We start from the raw sequence: 12,789 nt of genomic DNA, 5'->3' as shown, positions 1-12,789 counted from the left end.
CATGTGGGTCCTTCCATCACTCCCTCCTCCCAGGAGATTCCAGGGTAGTTCCTGGACTTGTTCCATTGAGAAGAGTTTCCACTGAGCCTCTCTGCCTTTATCTGGTTATTACAGAGGGGACTGAACATTGCTTCTTACTGAAGTGTCCATAAAGTACAAGTGCTTACAAATACTAAGGGATCCAAACCAACTTGCATTGGGCGTGGCACTGCAGCGAAGTGTAAGCAGACAGTGAAGCCTAGAATTTACTAAGCCATCTTTCAGGTGTGAAATTGTTTAAAATTTTCTTAAGTTCCTTTTAGCTTCTGTCAGATTCCAAGACAAGAAATTCTCTATTTCTCTCATGCTCAACTAGTTGCACAAGCCCCTGGAGGTAGGGAACCCCTGTTTTATCCCAGGGTCCCAAGAAGGTGGTGAAGCTTATGCTGTGTGGTCACTAGCCAAGCTTTCTGCTGTGTCTCCTCGGCACTAACCTCCCATTTCCTCTCCAGGGAAGTGGTTCAGAGGTGACAGGACACCCCACAGTCACTCCTTACACAAGATGCTGGGTCTTCAAGTTGTACTAAGCAGTGAGCAAGCTGTTTCACCATAAGCTGTTAGCCACAGCCACTCAGAATGAACGGGCTGTTTGATAATGAGATTTCCGCTGGAGCCTAGAAAGGAAGGCAGCCAGCCTGATTCCTTCCTCTAATGTGTCTATTTTAACGGAGTTCTTCATTAGTGGCTCATGGATAGTGTCTTATCTGCTCAGATTCTGCTGAGTAAATCTCATAGCAAAAATCCCTAGGTTCAAATTCCCAAGTAACCCTTTGTGTTTCTGGTGCTGAGGGGTTTGAGGGGGAATGGGATGGTGATTTGCTTTTCCACCTGTGACATCCCATTCTTCTGCCTCCTTGGTGTCTGACAACCACAGGCTCTAAGATGTGCAGAACGAAGCCCTACAGATTGAGGACAACACTAAAGGACTAAAGGGGCCACAAGTGACACTTTCAGACAATACCCGATAGAGTAATTGTTTGGTTGATGTTTTAATGTGAAATCATTCCTGAAAGGTGGGTTTTAGAAGGCAAAGTGACTTCCTCAGCTGTCCTTCCTAAACCTGAGTCTGCACTTGGCAGGAGAAGTTGGATGAGAATCAGCTTAATTTGATCCAGAAAGTGTGTGAGCTCATCAGCGAAGTAAGAACAGAAGGGATTGACAACATGAAAAGCCTAAAGAAGAAGTGGGGCTCCGCCAGGCCTGATGAAGAAATGAAAGAAAATCCAGCCAAAGTATGTGATTTCACTTAGAGTGGGGTATCAGCACTTCATCCTAGCGTCTGACCCTGCCGCTTGCTTGGGTTGCATTCCTGTTCTGTTTCCCAGAGAAAGCCTGTGTCAGGCATTTTAAAAGGGCACTGGGGCTCACTGCACAATTGTCTCATCTTCTGGAAGGCATGTTTCTGACATTAGGATTTATGTCCTTCCAGAGAAAAGTACTGGGGGCAACCTTTTCTGAAAGTGAGCCTTCTAAGCAGGAGCAGCTGCAGGCCTTGGAGCAGGACAACTGCAGCCTGGCCGCGCTGGTGCGCAAACTGAGGAGCCTGGGCCATTGGAGGCTGGTGGTGCAGCAGGCGCACTTCCGGGGCCAGCTGAGCAGGGCTGAGAAGGTGAGCACTGGGGGAGAGAGGCCCTGCGCAGCCAGGGGGAAGGGTGGCACTGGCCTCCCTGTATGCAGCTGCCGCACTGGTGTCAGGTAGCAAACGGATGGACCATCTTAAAGAATCTGACAGTTGCAGATTTCCTGGGAACTGGTAATATCAGAGCCTGCGGAGGAATAGGAAAGAGCCAGAAGCAAATGGCAAAGAAGCAAATGAGAGGACGGATCAGAGAGTTTAGCACAAGGAAAGGGAAAAGATGGAGTTGGTAAACTTCGTCAAAGCACTGCAAATCTTTGGGTTTCAAACATGATTATCGGTGGGAAATGCGGTAACAGTTAAGTTGAAAGTCTGTTTTAAGGAAAATCGAAACCAAAGCACATATCAATAGTGGTTTGGAAACTTTGACTGTTTCCGAAAGATTTTATTTATGCTGATCTGTCACACTGTTCTTAACTGAAATTAAGGAGGCAGTGGCCAGCGGGAGCTCTATGCTTCCAGAAATTTCAAAGAATGATGGATGATGGTTCAGAGACTGCTTATGAAACTGAAAATGTGGAAAAGAAACTCATATCCTACCTTACCGTGTTTGGGATGTTCACAGGAAGCTGTGCAAACGAAAAAAGAGTGTTTGAACATCAAGCTAATGGCAGAACGAGAAGTGGTTTTATTTCGTCAACAGCTGTTGGCTCTAAGGCAGGCCCTGGCTAGGGCTCAGGCGGACAATGTGAAGATGTGCAGGCGGCAGGAGAATCAGGTATCTGAGCTCAGAAGCCCTCCTCCTCCCTCTCTGTGAACACGTTCTGGCCAGGAGACACGGCACTGAGCTGCCCATGGCAGTCACCAGAGCGCCGCAGTGTGAAGCTGAGCAGACGGCACTGCTGGAGAAAGACGGCCTGGACACCAGCTTCCCTTCTCCCTCCTTTGCAGCCCAGAGACCAGGGGCAGTGGCCAAAAGGCTTTTGTTGTTATTCATATTTGGCTAAAAATGGTGAAATACTGCTCATATCTAAGATTGATCTCTCTCTCTGTGTTTCTCTGAGTATTTTTTTTTACCCAGAGAGCATCTAGGGGTCTGAGTCTCTGCCTCTAACACCTTCCTTTCATGCTCCAAGCATGTTTTCTATGAGTGTGGTCCAGCCATCAGCATTATGCCCCAAGCAGAGAGTCTTGGTTCCTTTCCTGGTGACCCACACTAAATCTTAATTTCAGAAGTTACTGTTGCTCTAAAGAACTGGCACCAAAATAAAGGCTTTTAAAAATCTATGCTCTTAATAACTGTGCCAACCCTCTGAGCATAAATGAAACAGAGACCTTAGGTTTAGAGAGACAAGAGCTGAGTTTAAATAACAGCCTAGGAAACAGCCTGGGCATATTTTAAGACATAAAATATAATCTGTTCCTTTTGGACCCTAGTTCCTTCATTATGGTGTGCCAGTGTGTTATGATATATAATTATGTGAGGTCACCCTACAAATATTAATCTTCATTATTAATATAATATTGTAAGTAAGGATCGACCTTCTGGTAACTGTTGATTAGAAAAATTTCAGAACAGAACCAAATTATTACTGCTCTTTTTAAACCATCTGCAACCTGGCTTTTCCCAGATTTTTTTAGAAGTCAAAACAGAGGCAAGATTAGTGCCTCCCTTGCCCACTCTCTGTACGTATTGCATCACCACGTTCTCCCCAGTCCAGCCCTTCCATTGCTACCACGTGATAAAGGTGTGGTGACATGCAGATGCAGTCTGCAGTAGGAATGACTGCTGGGTCTTGCTGCTGGTTGGCACAAGACAGGACAGAATGGCTGGGAGGTGGTACCTGAACCCAGGAACACTGCACACAATTCTGCCCCTGGGTTTTAATTGAGGGGACAGTTGTGTTGGCCAATGTTTCATTCCCTCTGCTGAGAAAGACCGGGTGCCTTTCTCATTTCCTTTGGCTGTTTCCTCCGCAGGCACAATTGCTGCAAGAGCTAGAACACCGAGTGACCCAGGAAGCTCTCCACAGGCAGCAGCTGGGTCTAATGAAAGCCTCCAGCATGGAGAAGCTCTTAAAGGATGTGGAGCAAAAGGAACAGCACCTGCAGCTCCTTACTGAAGATGCCAAGAGGGCTTCTAAACTGGGCCAGCTGCAGCAGAAGAAAATTCAGAGAGAACTCAGACAGGTAACCCCAGTGAGAGGTAGCAAGTCAGGGCGCACCAGCCAGAGTGGTTTCCTTCTTGTCACACTCTCCACACCTCTCTTGCCTCCACAGCGGTGTTCCTTACCTTGGTCACTCCCAGGAACAGCAGGGAAATGGAAATGTCTATACCTGGGTGATTGTTCAGGCTGCTTGTGAGCAAAGATGATGACTTGAGTGCCATGAGGCCCAGAATCTTGGCATCTTTGTCATCCACTTGGAAAGCATATTTCCACATGGCTCTAATCTTTGAGCTAGGAGGGATCTTTTAGAAAATCCTGACAAGTAATCTGGAAAAACAGCAAGTATTATTGTAAGGGAATTTTATTCATGGTGTTTCTGGAATTGTAGAAATAAAAAGGAAAGGCTGAAGTGGTTTCCAGACCCAGTATGTTCTTCTTTGATATACCCCACAGCAAAAAAAAAAAAAAAAAGAAATAATGTACATGTGGGCTAATGTAAGTTCCAACAAAGGAGACCACAGAATGAAATTCAACACAAAAGGAAAAATAAAAAAACCAAAACAGCACTTTCTGGGGCAGGTGTTTCACACATATTCATTGAATAAATAAGTCAATTAATTCCCCAGATATATTAGCAAACAGAAATCAGAAGGTTAAATGATTGATTGTTTTAAGTGCTCAAGGAAGTCAGGGGAATTTTACAAAATAAATGACCAAAACTTGTATCCTCTCACAGTTCAGGAGGCCAGAGTCTGAAAGCAAAGTGTGGGTCCCTCCAGGCAGCTTGGGCAGAACCTGCTCCCTGGCGCCCCGGCTGCTGGCGCTGACCGCAGTCCCCGGTGTCCCTCCGCACGCAGCTGCAGCTTTCCGTCCAGCCTTCTTCCCTGAATCTCTCTGTGCGTGCGTCTGTGCTTGCCCCACTGTTTATAAGGTCATCAGCATTCAATCTACGGCCCTCCCTTTAATCCAGTATGACTTCATCTTAACTTGATCACGTCTACAAAAACTATTTTTCAAATAAGGTAGCATTGTGAGGTTCCAGGTGTCCATGACTTTGTGGAGACACTATTCAACCTGTTACACTATTACTTCTTCATAATTAAAAACAATTAGGAGATGATAAAAAATAAATTTAAAAAGAAAAAAATGCCTGTGATCTATGTAGACGAGTCACTTTAGACGTAGAGACTCTCTGGCCAGGGGACTCTGGGTCAGGTCTGCAAGGGGGGTGCAAACATGAAGTTGTCTTCTGGATGTGGGCCTTGTGTTAGGCCTGGAGATGGCGCTCAGTGCAGTCCCTGCAGATGATTAGTTGAACTTAGAGGTCTGGGAGAGAGAGCAAGTCTTTTCTTGAAGCCATCAGGGGTCCCACAGGCACTGGGGCTTGGCCTACAAAGTCCTCTGTGAACTGGTTCCTCTCCCCTCCCCGCTTCTCCTCTGACAAAACATAACTTTTGTGAGTAAACTTCTATTATAAGAGGATAAAGTGTTCCAAGGGCTGCCTCTGTTCCTCGCTGATTAAGTTCTTGACCTTACTGGTGCTCCTGATTTTCATAAGGCTCAGTTCAGCCTGACCAGGAATTTTTTGAAAACTTATATTCCTGGGATAGCTTTGGACCCACACTCTCCCTGGCAATCCCCCTACCCCACCCTTCATCAGTGAACTGATGGAACAGTTCTGCTTCCCAAAAGCATTTCTGCTTCCCAAGCACTTTTCCACTCAGGTGAGAAGCCGGCTTGCCCGTGAGCGTAGCATGAAGCTGGATGCTTTCCAGTGGGTAGAAGAGCTACAAAGTCAGCTTAATGATGCTGAGCAATCCTCCACCCAAAGAAACTCACCTGGCGGTAAGGATACCCTCTCTCTGGGTAGAATAAGCTCCCAGGGTCTTAGGTGGGGATTGAAGGAGGGTACTGGGGACTAATGATAACATTCCAGTGGCTATGAAGGGAGTGCTTCATATTTGTTGAATGAATGAATGAACCTTTACTCTCATTTGCAGTTAGAACTTTCTATTTTAGTTCACCTTGGAGTATTGATATATTAAAAGGTTTCAATCATAAAAACTAGTTCAAGTTGAAATATGTCACCAAAAGAAGACTGAGTACATCACTAGATTCTGAAGCAAGCTAACACCTTAGGAGAATAGAGGAGTAGAATTTGCCATCCTAATGTGTCTCTTTGGCTAAAGTTTTAAGCTGATTATTTTTAAGAAAAAGCAGACATGGGAAGGGAGTTACCCATTTGTAAGAAATGTTTACAGTTTTAAGAGCATCTCTTTCTTCAGTACAAGGAAGAGATGGATGACCAAATCTCTAGAAATTTATCTGTGGAAAAGACAAATCTGTGTAACGGTGTTACCCTCATTTACTGTGCTTTTCCTGGTAACCTCTCATAACTGACTTTCCCCCATCCTTAACATCTTCTTCTGTCTTTAGCTGAGGATGTCATTTAAGTTGAGCACTTCAGGAATGCTGCCAGTTACTCAGCTTTCCTAGGTCTCGCCCATGTGTTTGTTGTTGTTCAGTCACTAAGTCATGTCTGACTCTCTGTGATCCCGTGGACGGTAGCCTGGCGGGCTCCTCTGTCCTCCACTGTCTCCTGGAGTTTGCTCAAATTCATGTCCATTGAGTTGGTGGTGCTATCTAACCACCTTAACCTCTGCTGCCCCCTTCTCATTTTGCCTTCAATCTTTCAGAGTCTTTTCCAGTGAGTCAGCCCTTCACATCAGATGGCCAATATATTGAAGCTTCTGCTTCAGCAATAGTCCATTCAGTGAATATTCAGGGTTCATTTCCTTTAGGACCGACTGGTTAGCTCTCCTGCAGTCTAAGGGACTCTCAAGAGTCGTCCAGCACCACAAATGGAAAGCATCAGTTCTTCAGCCTCAGCCTCCTTTATGGTCCAACTCTCAAATCCATATATGACTACTGGAAAAACCATAGCTTTCACTAGACAAGACCTTTGTTGGCAAAGTGATGTCTCTCCTTTTTAATATGCTGTCTAGGTTTGTCATAACTTTTCTTCCAAGGAGAAAATGTCGTTTAATTTCATGGCCGCAGTCAACCATCTGCAGTGATTTTGCAGTCCAAGAAAATAAAATCTGTCACTGCTTCCACTTTTTCCCCTTCTATTTGCCATGAAGTGATGGGTCTGGTTGCCATGATTTTAGTTTTCTGAATGTTGAGTTTTAAGCCAACTTTTCCACTCTCCTCTTTAACCCTCATCAAGAAGCTCTTCAGATCCTCTTCACTTTCTGCCATTAGAGTGATATCACCTGCATATCTGAGGTTGATATTTCTCCCAGAAATCTTGATTCCAGCTTGTGCTTCTTCCAGCCCAGCATTTCTCATGATGTACTCTGCATATAAGTTAATTAAGCAGGGTGACAACATACAGCCTTGTAGTTGTTGCTAAGTCACTTCAGTCGTGTCTGACTCTGTGTGACCCTATAGATGGCAGCCCACCAGGCTCCCCCGTCCCTGGGATCCTCCAGGCAAGAACACTGGAGTGGGTTGCCATTGCCTTCTCTGACAACCTTGTAGTACTCCTTCCCAATTTTGAACCAGTCTGCTGTTCCATGACCAGTCCTAACTGTTGCTTCTTGACCTGCATGGAGGTTTCTCAGGAGACAGGCAAGGTCTCTAAGAATTTTTCCACTGTTTGTTGTAATCCACACAGTCAAAGTCTTTAGTGTAGTCAGCGAAGCAGAAATAGATATTTTCTGGAACTTCCTTGCTTTCTCCATAATCCAACAAATGTTGGCAAATTAAGCTGTTCTGTGATTTTCTCTTGTTAATCTCGTATCAATTGAATTCTTAGACCAGCCAAAAGAAGAACCTAGAAGGGTAAAGAAAAATTTCTTCCTTCCTGACAGGATACTAGCGACCACATTTCTCAGATGTTATTCATAAAGCATGTTATGATTCTTGGGTCCTAGGGGCTTGAGGAGTCCTATGGAAATGACAATCAAAACAGCACTCTGGACAACACAGTCAGTGAGCAGCAATGGAACGGAGGCCAGAACCTGGGATGTCTCTAAACTAGCTTCCTCTCATGTAAGATGAGGACTAAGTAAATTCCAAGTTCTCTTTTAGGTCTATCAAAGATATCAATAGCCACAATCAGCCTATTGTTAAGGTCAGCTAGGCCTTTCCTTTCTGTTCCATAGCACAGCCTGGTGGTTGACAGTATGGACTTTGAAATAAGACAGCCAAAGTTCAAATCCTGTCTCTGTCACTGCTAGCTGTGTGACCCTGGACGGGTTAATTTACCTCTCTATAAAATACCTACCTCAAAGATGAATCCTGAGGACTCTATGAAACAGTGTGTGTCTGCCACAGAGTGTAGTAACACTAGGTCATTGTGCAAATGTTTGTTATTATACTTTCATACATGTGTGTCCTCCTTTAGCTGTGTTTTCTTTTGGCCACTTAACAGTGGTGTGAATGATGTGAGGAAACACAGTCAGAAGCAGAAAGATCATTTTTAAAGGTCAAGATAGTTTAGGTTTTCTAGGCAAAAGGCTCGACTTGTGACTTCCGTGGTGGCTCAGACGGTAAAGCGCCTGCCTACAATGAGGGAGGCCTGGGTTCAATCCCTGGGTCAGGAAGATCTTCTGGAGAAGGAAATGGCAACCCACTCCAGTACTCTTGCCTGGAAAATCCCATCAACGGAGGAGCCTGGTGGGCTACAGTCCATGGGGTCACAAAGAGTTGGACACGACTGAGTGACTTCACTCACTCACCCCCTCCCTGCCCATTCTTGTGGCCTGGGCCATAACAGTGGGACTGGCGTCCCCCACCCAAGCCCAGATGCAAAGAGTGTCAAGAGCACCTAAGGGCCCTATTTTGACCAATCACCCTGAGTGATTCTGTACCTCCCACTATCCTCTACAGACTCCCTGGGGTTTTCTGTTTCTCCCTTTCCCCTCTGCCTCCAGCCTAGCCAAACATCTTTTAAATCCTTCTCTGAGTTAACATGTCCAATCAAACTGCCATCTGTGTCCTCTAAGACCTGCGCATTTACAAAGGAGGGCAAGAGTCAGGCAGGAGGCACATGGGGAGAACCCTAATTACCAGGATAGGAGTGCTGCAGGAATGAAAGAGAAGCCTCTTTTTCAGGAAGCAAAAGTAGAAGTTACTCCCAGGTCTCAGCCCCCATCTGCCCCCTTCTGCAGTGATGGGAGGGGGTTTGCATGGGAGGGGGTTTGCTCAGGAATTTCTACATGTTGTCTGTTGAATAAGAAATGCACAACCTAAAAGTTGTGATTAAGTTTTATTTGAAGAGCTTACTAGAGTTTTTGCTGAAAAAATATCATGTAGTTGAACATCATAAGATTACTGCTAATCACAAAAAAACAAGTTAATGACTTTAGTGTTTCTCTATATGCAGGAAGATGCAAGAATCTTATGAATAACTGAGTGGTCTTTCATTGTATGTATACACATATATGCCACGTTATCCACTCATCTGTTGAGCACTTAGATTGCCTTCATGTCTTGGCTGTTGTAAATACTGCTGCTATGCTATCTTTTCAAATTATAGTTTTCTCTGTGTATATGCCCAGGAGTGGAATTGCTGGATCATATGGCAACTATTTTTAGCTTTTCAAGGATCCTCCATACTGTTTCCCATAGTGTCTGTACCAATTTACATTCCCATCAATAGTGTAGGAAGGTTCCCTTTTCTCCATACCCTCTCCAGCATTTATTATTTGTAGACTTTTTGATGGTGGCCATTCTGACTAGTATAATACCTCAGTGTAATTTTGATTTATATTTCTCTAATAATTAGCAGTGTTGAGTATCTTTTCATGTATTTGTTGGTCATCTGTGTGTCTTCTTTGGAGAAATGCCTATTTAGGTTTTCTGCCCATTTTTTTTTATTGGTTTGGTTTTTTGTCATTGAGTGTATGAGCTGTTTATATATTTTGGAAATTAAGCCCTTCCTTGTCAATCATATCATCTGCAAATATTTTCTCTCAGTTTGTAGGTTGTCTGTTTTATGGTTTATTTTGCTATGCAAAAACTTAAAGTTTGATTAGGTTCTATTTGTTTATTTTTATTTCTATTGCCTGGGAAGACTGACCTAAGAAAACATTGCTACAATTTCAGAGAATGTTTGACTATGTTCTCTTCTGGGAACTTTATGGTGTCATGCCTTATGTTTAAGTCTTTAAGCCATTTTATTTTTGTGTATGGTGTGAGGGAATGTTCTAACAACTTCGTTGATTTACATGTAGTTGTCCAGCTCTCCCACCACCATTTGCTGAAAAGACTCTCTTTTCTCCAATGTATATATATTCTTGCCTCCTTTGTCAAAGATTAACTGATCATGGATGCGTGAGTCTATTTCTGGGCTCTCTATTCTGTTCCACTGATTCATGCAGGCTTGATCAAGGTTTCTTGAGGACTGATTTCTCTCTGCATCTCTGAGCCCTAAGCATGCTGGCAGCAGACAGGAAGTAGAGCCCCTTGGGAAGCAAGATGTCTGTCATCTTTGTAGCTTCCATCCTCTGTCCAAGCTTACATGGCAGGAGTGGGGAATGGAGAGGGGACTGGGCTGACTCAGGTCATGTGACCAATTTTGAACAAATCACTGAAGCCAGAGACTGAGATGCCTGGTGGGCTTAGGCCCAGCTCACATGGAGCTGAGGGGAAGGTCAGCTCACTCTCTCCTCTTCATAGCAACTAGTTTATCTTATTTATTCTTAATTGAAGTATTATTGATTTACAGTATCATATTAGCTTCAGATATACAACATAATGATTCAGTATTTTTATAGATTATACTTTTAAAAAAGTTGTTATAATACAGCAACTATTTTAAATCTTCATGGTCTCTGCAGACACTGTCCTCCTCCCCTATCAGATGGGAACACCCTCTACTTCTTGTCCTCAGCCTACCTAAACCTAAACTCAGCTGCTGCTTCTTCCTTCCTGTTAAAATGGAAAAGGTGTTCCTTTTCCTCCCTGGGACAATCACTGTGATCAGCATCCCATGGGCTTCTGTCTCAGGGGCCTTGAGCTAATCTTTGTCTACTTCCTGTCTATACATTCATATTTCCCCACCATCTATCCTGATCTTGCAATGAACAATGACTTGTTGAGCATGTATGTGCCATCAGCATAAAATCCACCATAAAATCTGATCAGTTGTTTGAGCCAGAAATCTGAAAGCTATTCTTCCTTACCCTGCATACCCAACTAATTACCAAGTCCTATTAATGTGAATATCTCAGTCTGTCTACTTCTATCCACAGGTCCAAGTAACCCATCATCTCTTTCACTTGGTCATAGACACTCAGGCAAAAGACACTATCCATGTTTTGACATCTTCACTCAAAACTGATGAAGCTGAATCAGATACCCATTTTAAGCTCTAAAATGTTATGAATTAAACCTAGACCTGTACATTGCAACCAGAGATATAATTTAACATTTTTCACATTACAGGCCTTATATCCCAAGCTCACTACTCCCTAAGTTCTGCTTCCACATCATCCAGATACACCCAGCAACACCTTTTAAAGACCCAACTCATGGGCAGAAAAATAACAAGGATTCAAAGGCCAAAGACTGTAAGTAATGATAAATTTGATTATATGAAACAAAAATGTAAATATGAAATCATGGATTTAGGGTCACTTCAAACTTACATTAAAAAATTGTGCATCAAGATCTTATCTCAATGGTTGGATCTTAGAAAATAATATTCTGGGTTTCTCACTAAGGGAATTTGTCCATGAATTATTGCTGAATCAACATGTTCCTGCAGGAAGGAGGGTCTAGGGTTTCCTATTCTGCCATCTTGATGGCATCACTCCTCAATAATAAAATTCTAATGTTGAAACAAGCCCCAAAGCACTTACTCAATTACAATTCAGTAAATGGGTGTAAGTCAGTACAACACCTGGACATGTTCTCTCAATTTTTTTTTTCAATCATCTACAGTAATTAACTAGCAGTGCCACAGCCTTTGTGTTCCCTGGCAGAGCAGAAATAATTTCAGAAGTCAGCCTTAAAACATGTGAGAAATGCTTGGAATACAGATTAGGTTGAAGTATAGCACATATTTGAAGAATTTAACTGTTTTACCTCTTTGTAGTTTATTGTAAGACACCATTTGAATCCCCTTTCACCACCTTCTCTATGCTATTTTAATAAGTATTACACTCTTTGTTCCACTGTTTTTCAGAATCCCTTCCAGAGAGGTATATATATCTAATCAACACTTAAGAATGCCTCTCCTCTTACCTTGAGAAAAGTTAAGAGGAAAAAATACAATCATTCTGTCAGAAAATATGCCATCCTAAGGCCTCTCTTGAAGCCAATGGTCTAGTTATTGGACCAAAAGTTTGTTGCAGTTAAAGGAAGACACACAGAGGGAAGAAGCAGGTCAGGAACATACCCAACTGAGAACCTTGACCAAGTAGGGCTACATTATCAATGCCTACCTTTTGCTTGACCCACCAATCTCTGTGCAATCATCTTTCACCAAAACGTGACATTCTACTATGTCTATTTGCTTCTGCAAAAGCCCTTTCCAAAAGGAAGCGATGTTCTGTTGACCTGTATGGGACCACAACGGCTTTTAAGCTTTACTCTATCCCCACTTCACTCCCCAAAGCAAACGTTCCTTATGGGGCAGGTTGCTGATCACAACACTTATGGCTGAGAAAGCTGCTAAGGAGCTAAGTACATTAGCGGAGATGCACTAGGTTTCAGATTTAGAAGGGTTATGGTCTAAGACCAATTGTTGGCTACATTATCAAATAAATAAGGAAGTGTCTTATGGGCCCATTGGCTTGTGTAGAGTGGAGACCACAGGCAAAAAGCCTGAGGTCCAGAAAAGTCACGGAATCATCTGGCACCTCTTCAAATCTAAGGTCTGACTTCTTAAACAAGGTCTATGAGACAAGTCAGATAAACACAGACTGGGAGGAATTTATAGAGGACTGAAATAAAAGACCACCACTAATTTTCTTTCAAAAGTAGCACTGCACT

General features: G+C 43.3%; 1 protein-coding gene across 2 annotated transcripts in view; it reads left to right on the top strand.

The window, feature by feature from the left end:
- The window catches only part of CCDC162P (coiled-coil domain containing 162, pseudogene), a 195,329-nt gene that overhangs the window by 177,595 nt on the left and 4,945 nt on the right, over nt 1-12,789 (top strand). For both annotated transcript variants that reach the window (XM_060419505.1, XM_012182637.5), the window contains 6 exons: nt 1,119-1,271; nt 1,469-1,648; nt 2,241-2,393; nt 3,596-3,805; nt 5,508-5,628; nt 11,239-11,363. In XM_060419505.1, coding sequence (XP_060275488.1) covers nt 1,119-1,271; nt 1,469-1,648; nt 2,241-2,393; nt 3,596-3,805; nt 5,508-5,628; nt 11,239-11,363 — 942 coding nt within the window. The remainder of the gene's footprint in view (nt 1-1,118; nt 1,272-1,468; nt 1,649-2,240; nt 2,394-3,595; nt 3,806-5,507; nt 5,629-11,238; nt 11,364-12,789) is intronic.

Source organism: Ovis aries, chromosome 8, assembly GCF_016772045.2.
Source record: "Ovis aries strain OAR_USU_Benz2616 breed Rambouillet chromosome 8, ARS-UI_Ramb_v3.0, whole genome shotgun sequence".
Taxonomy (NCBI): domain Eukaryota; kingdom Metazoa; phylum Chordata; class Mammalia; order Artiodactyla; family Bovidae; genus Ovis; species Ovis aries.
This window is presented reverse-complemented; position numbering and strand designations above follow the sequence as displayed.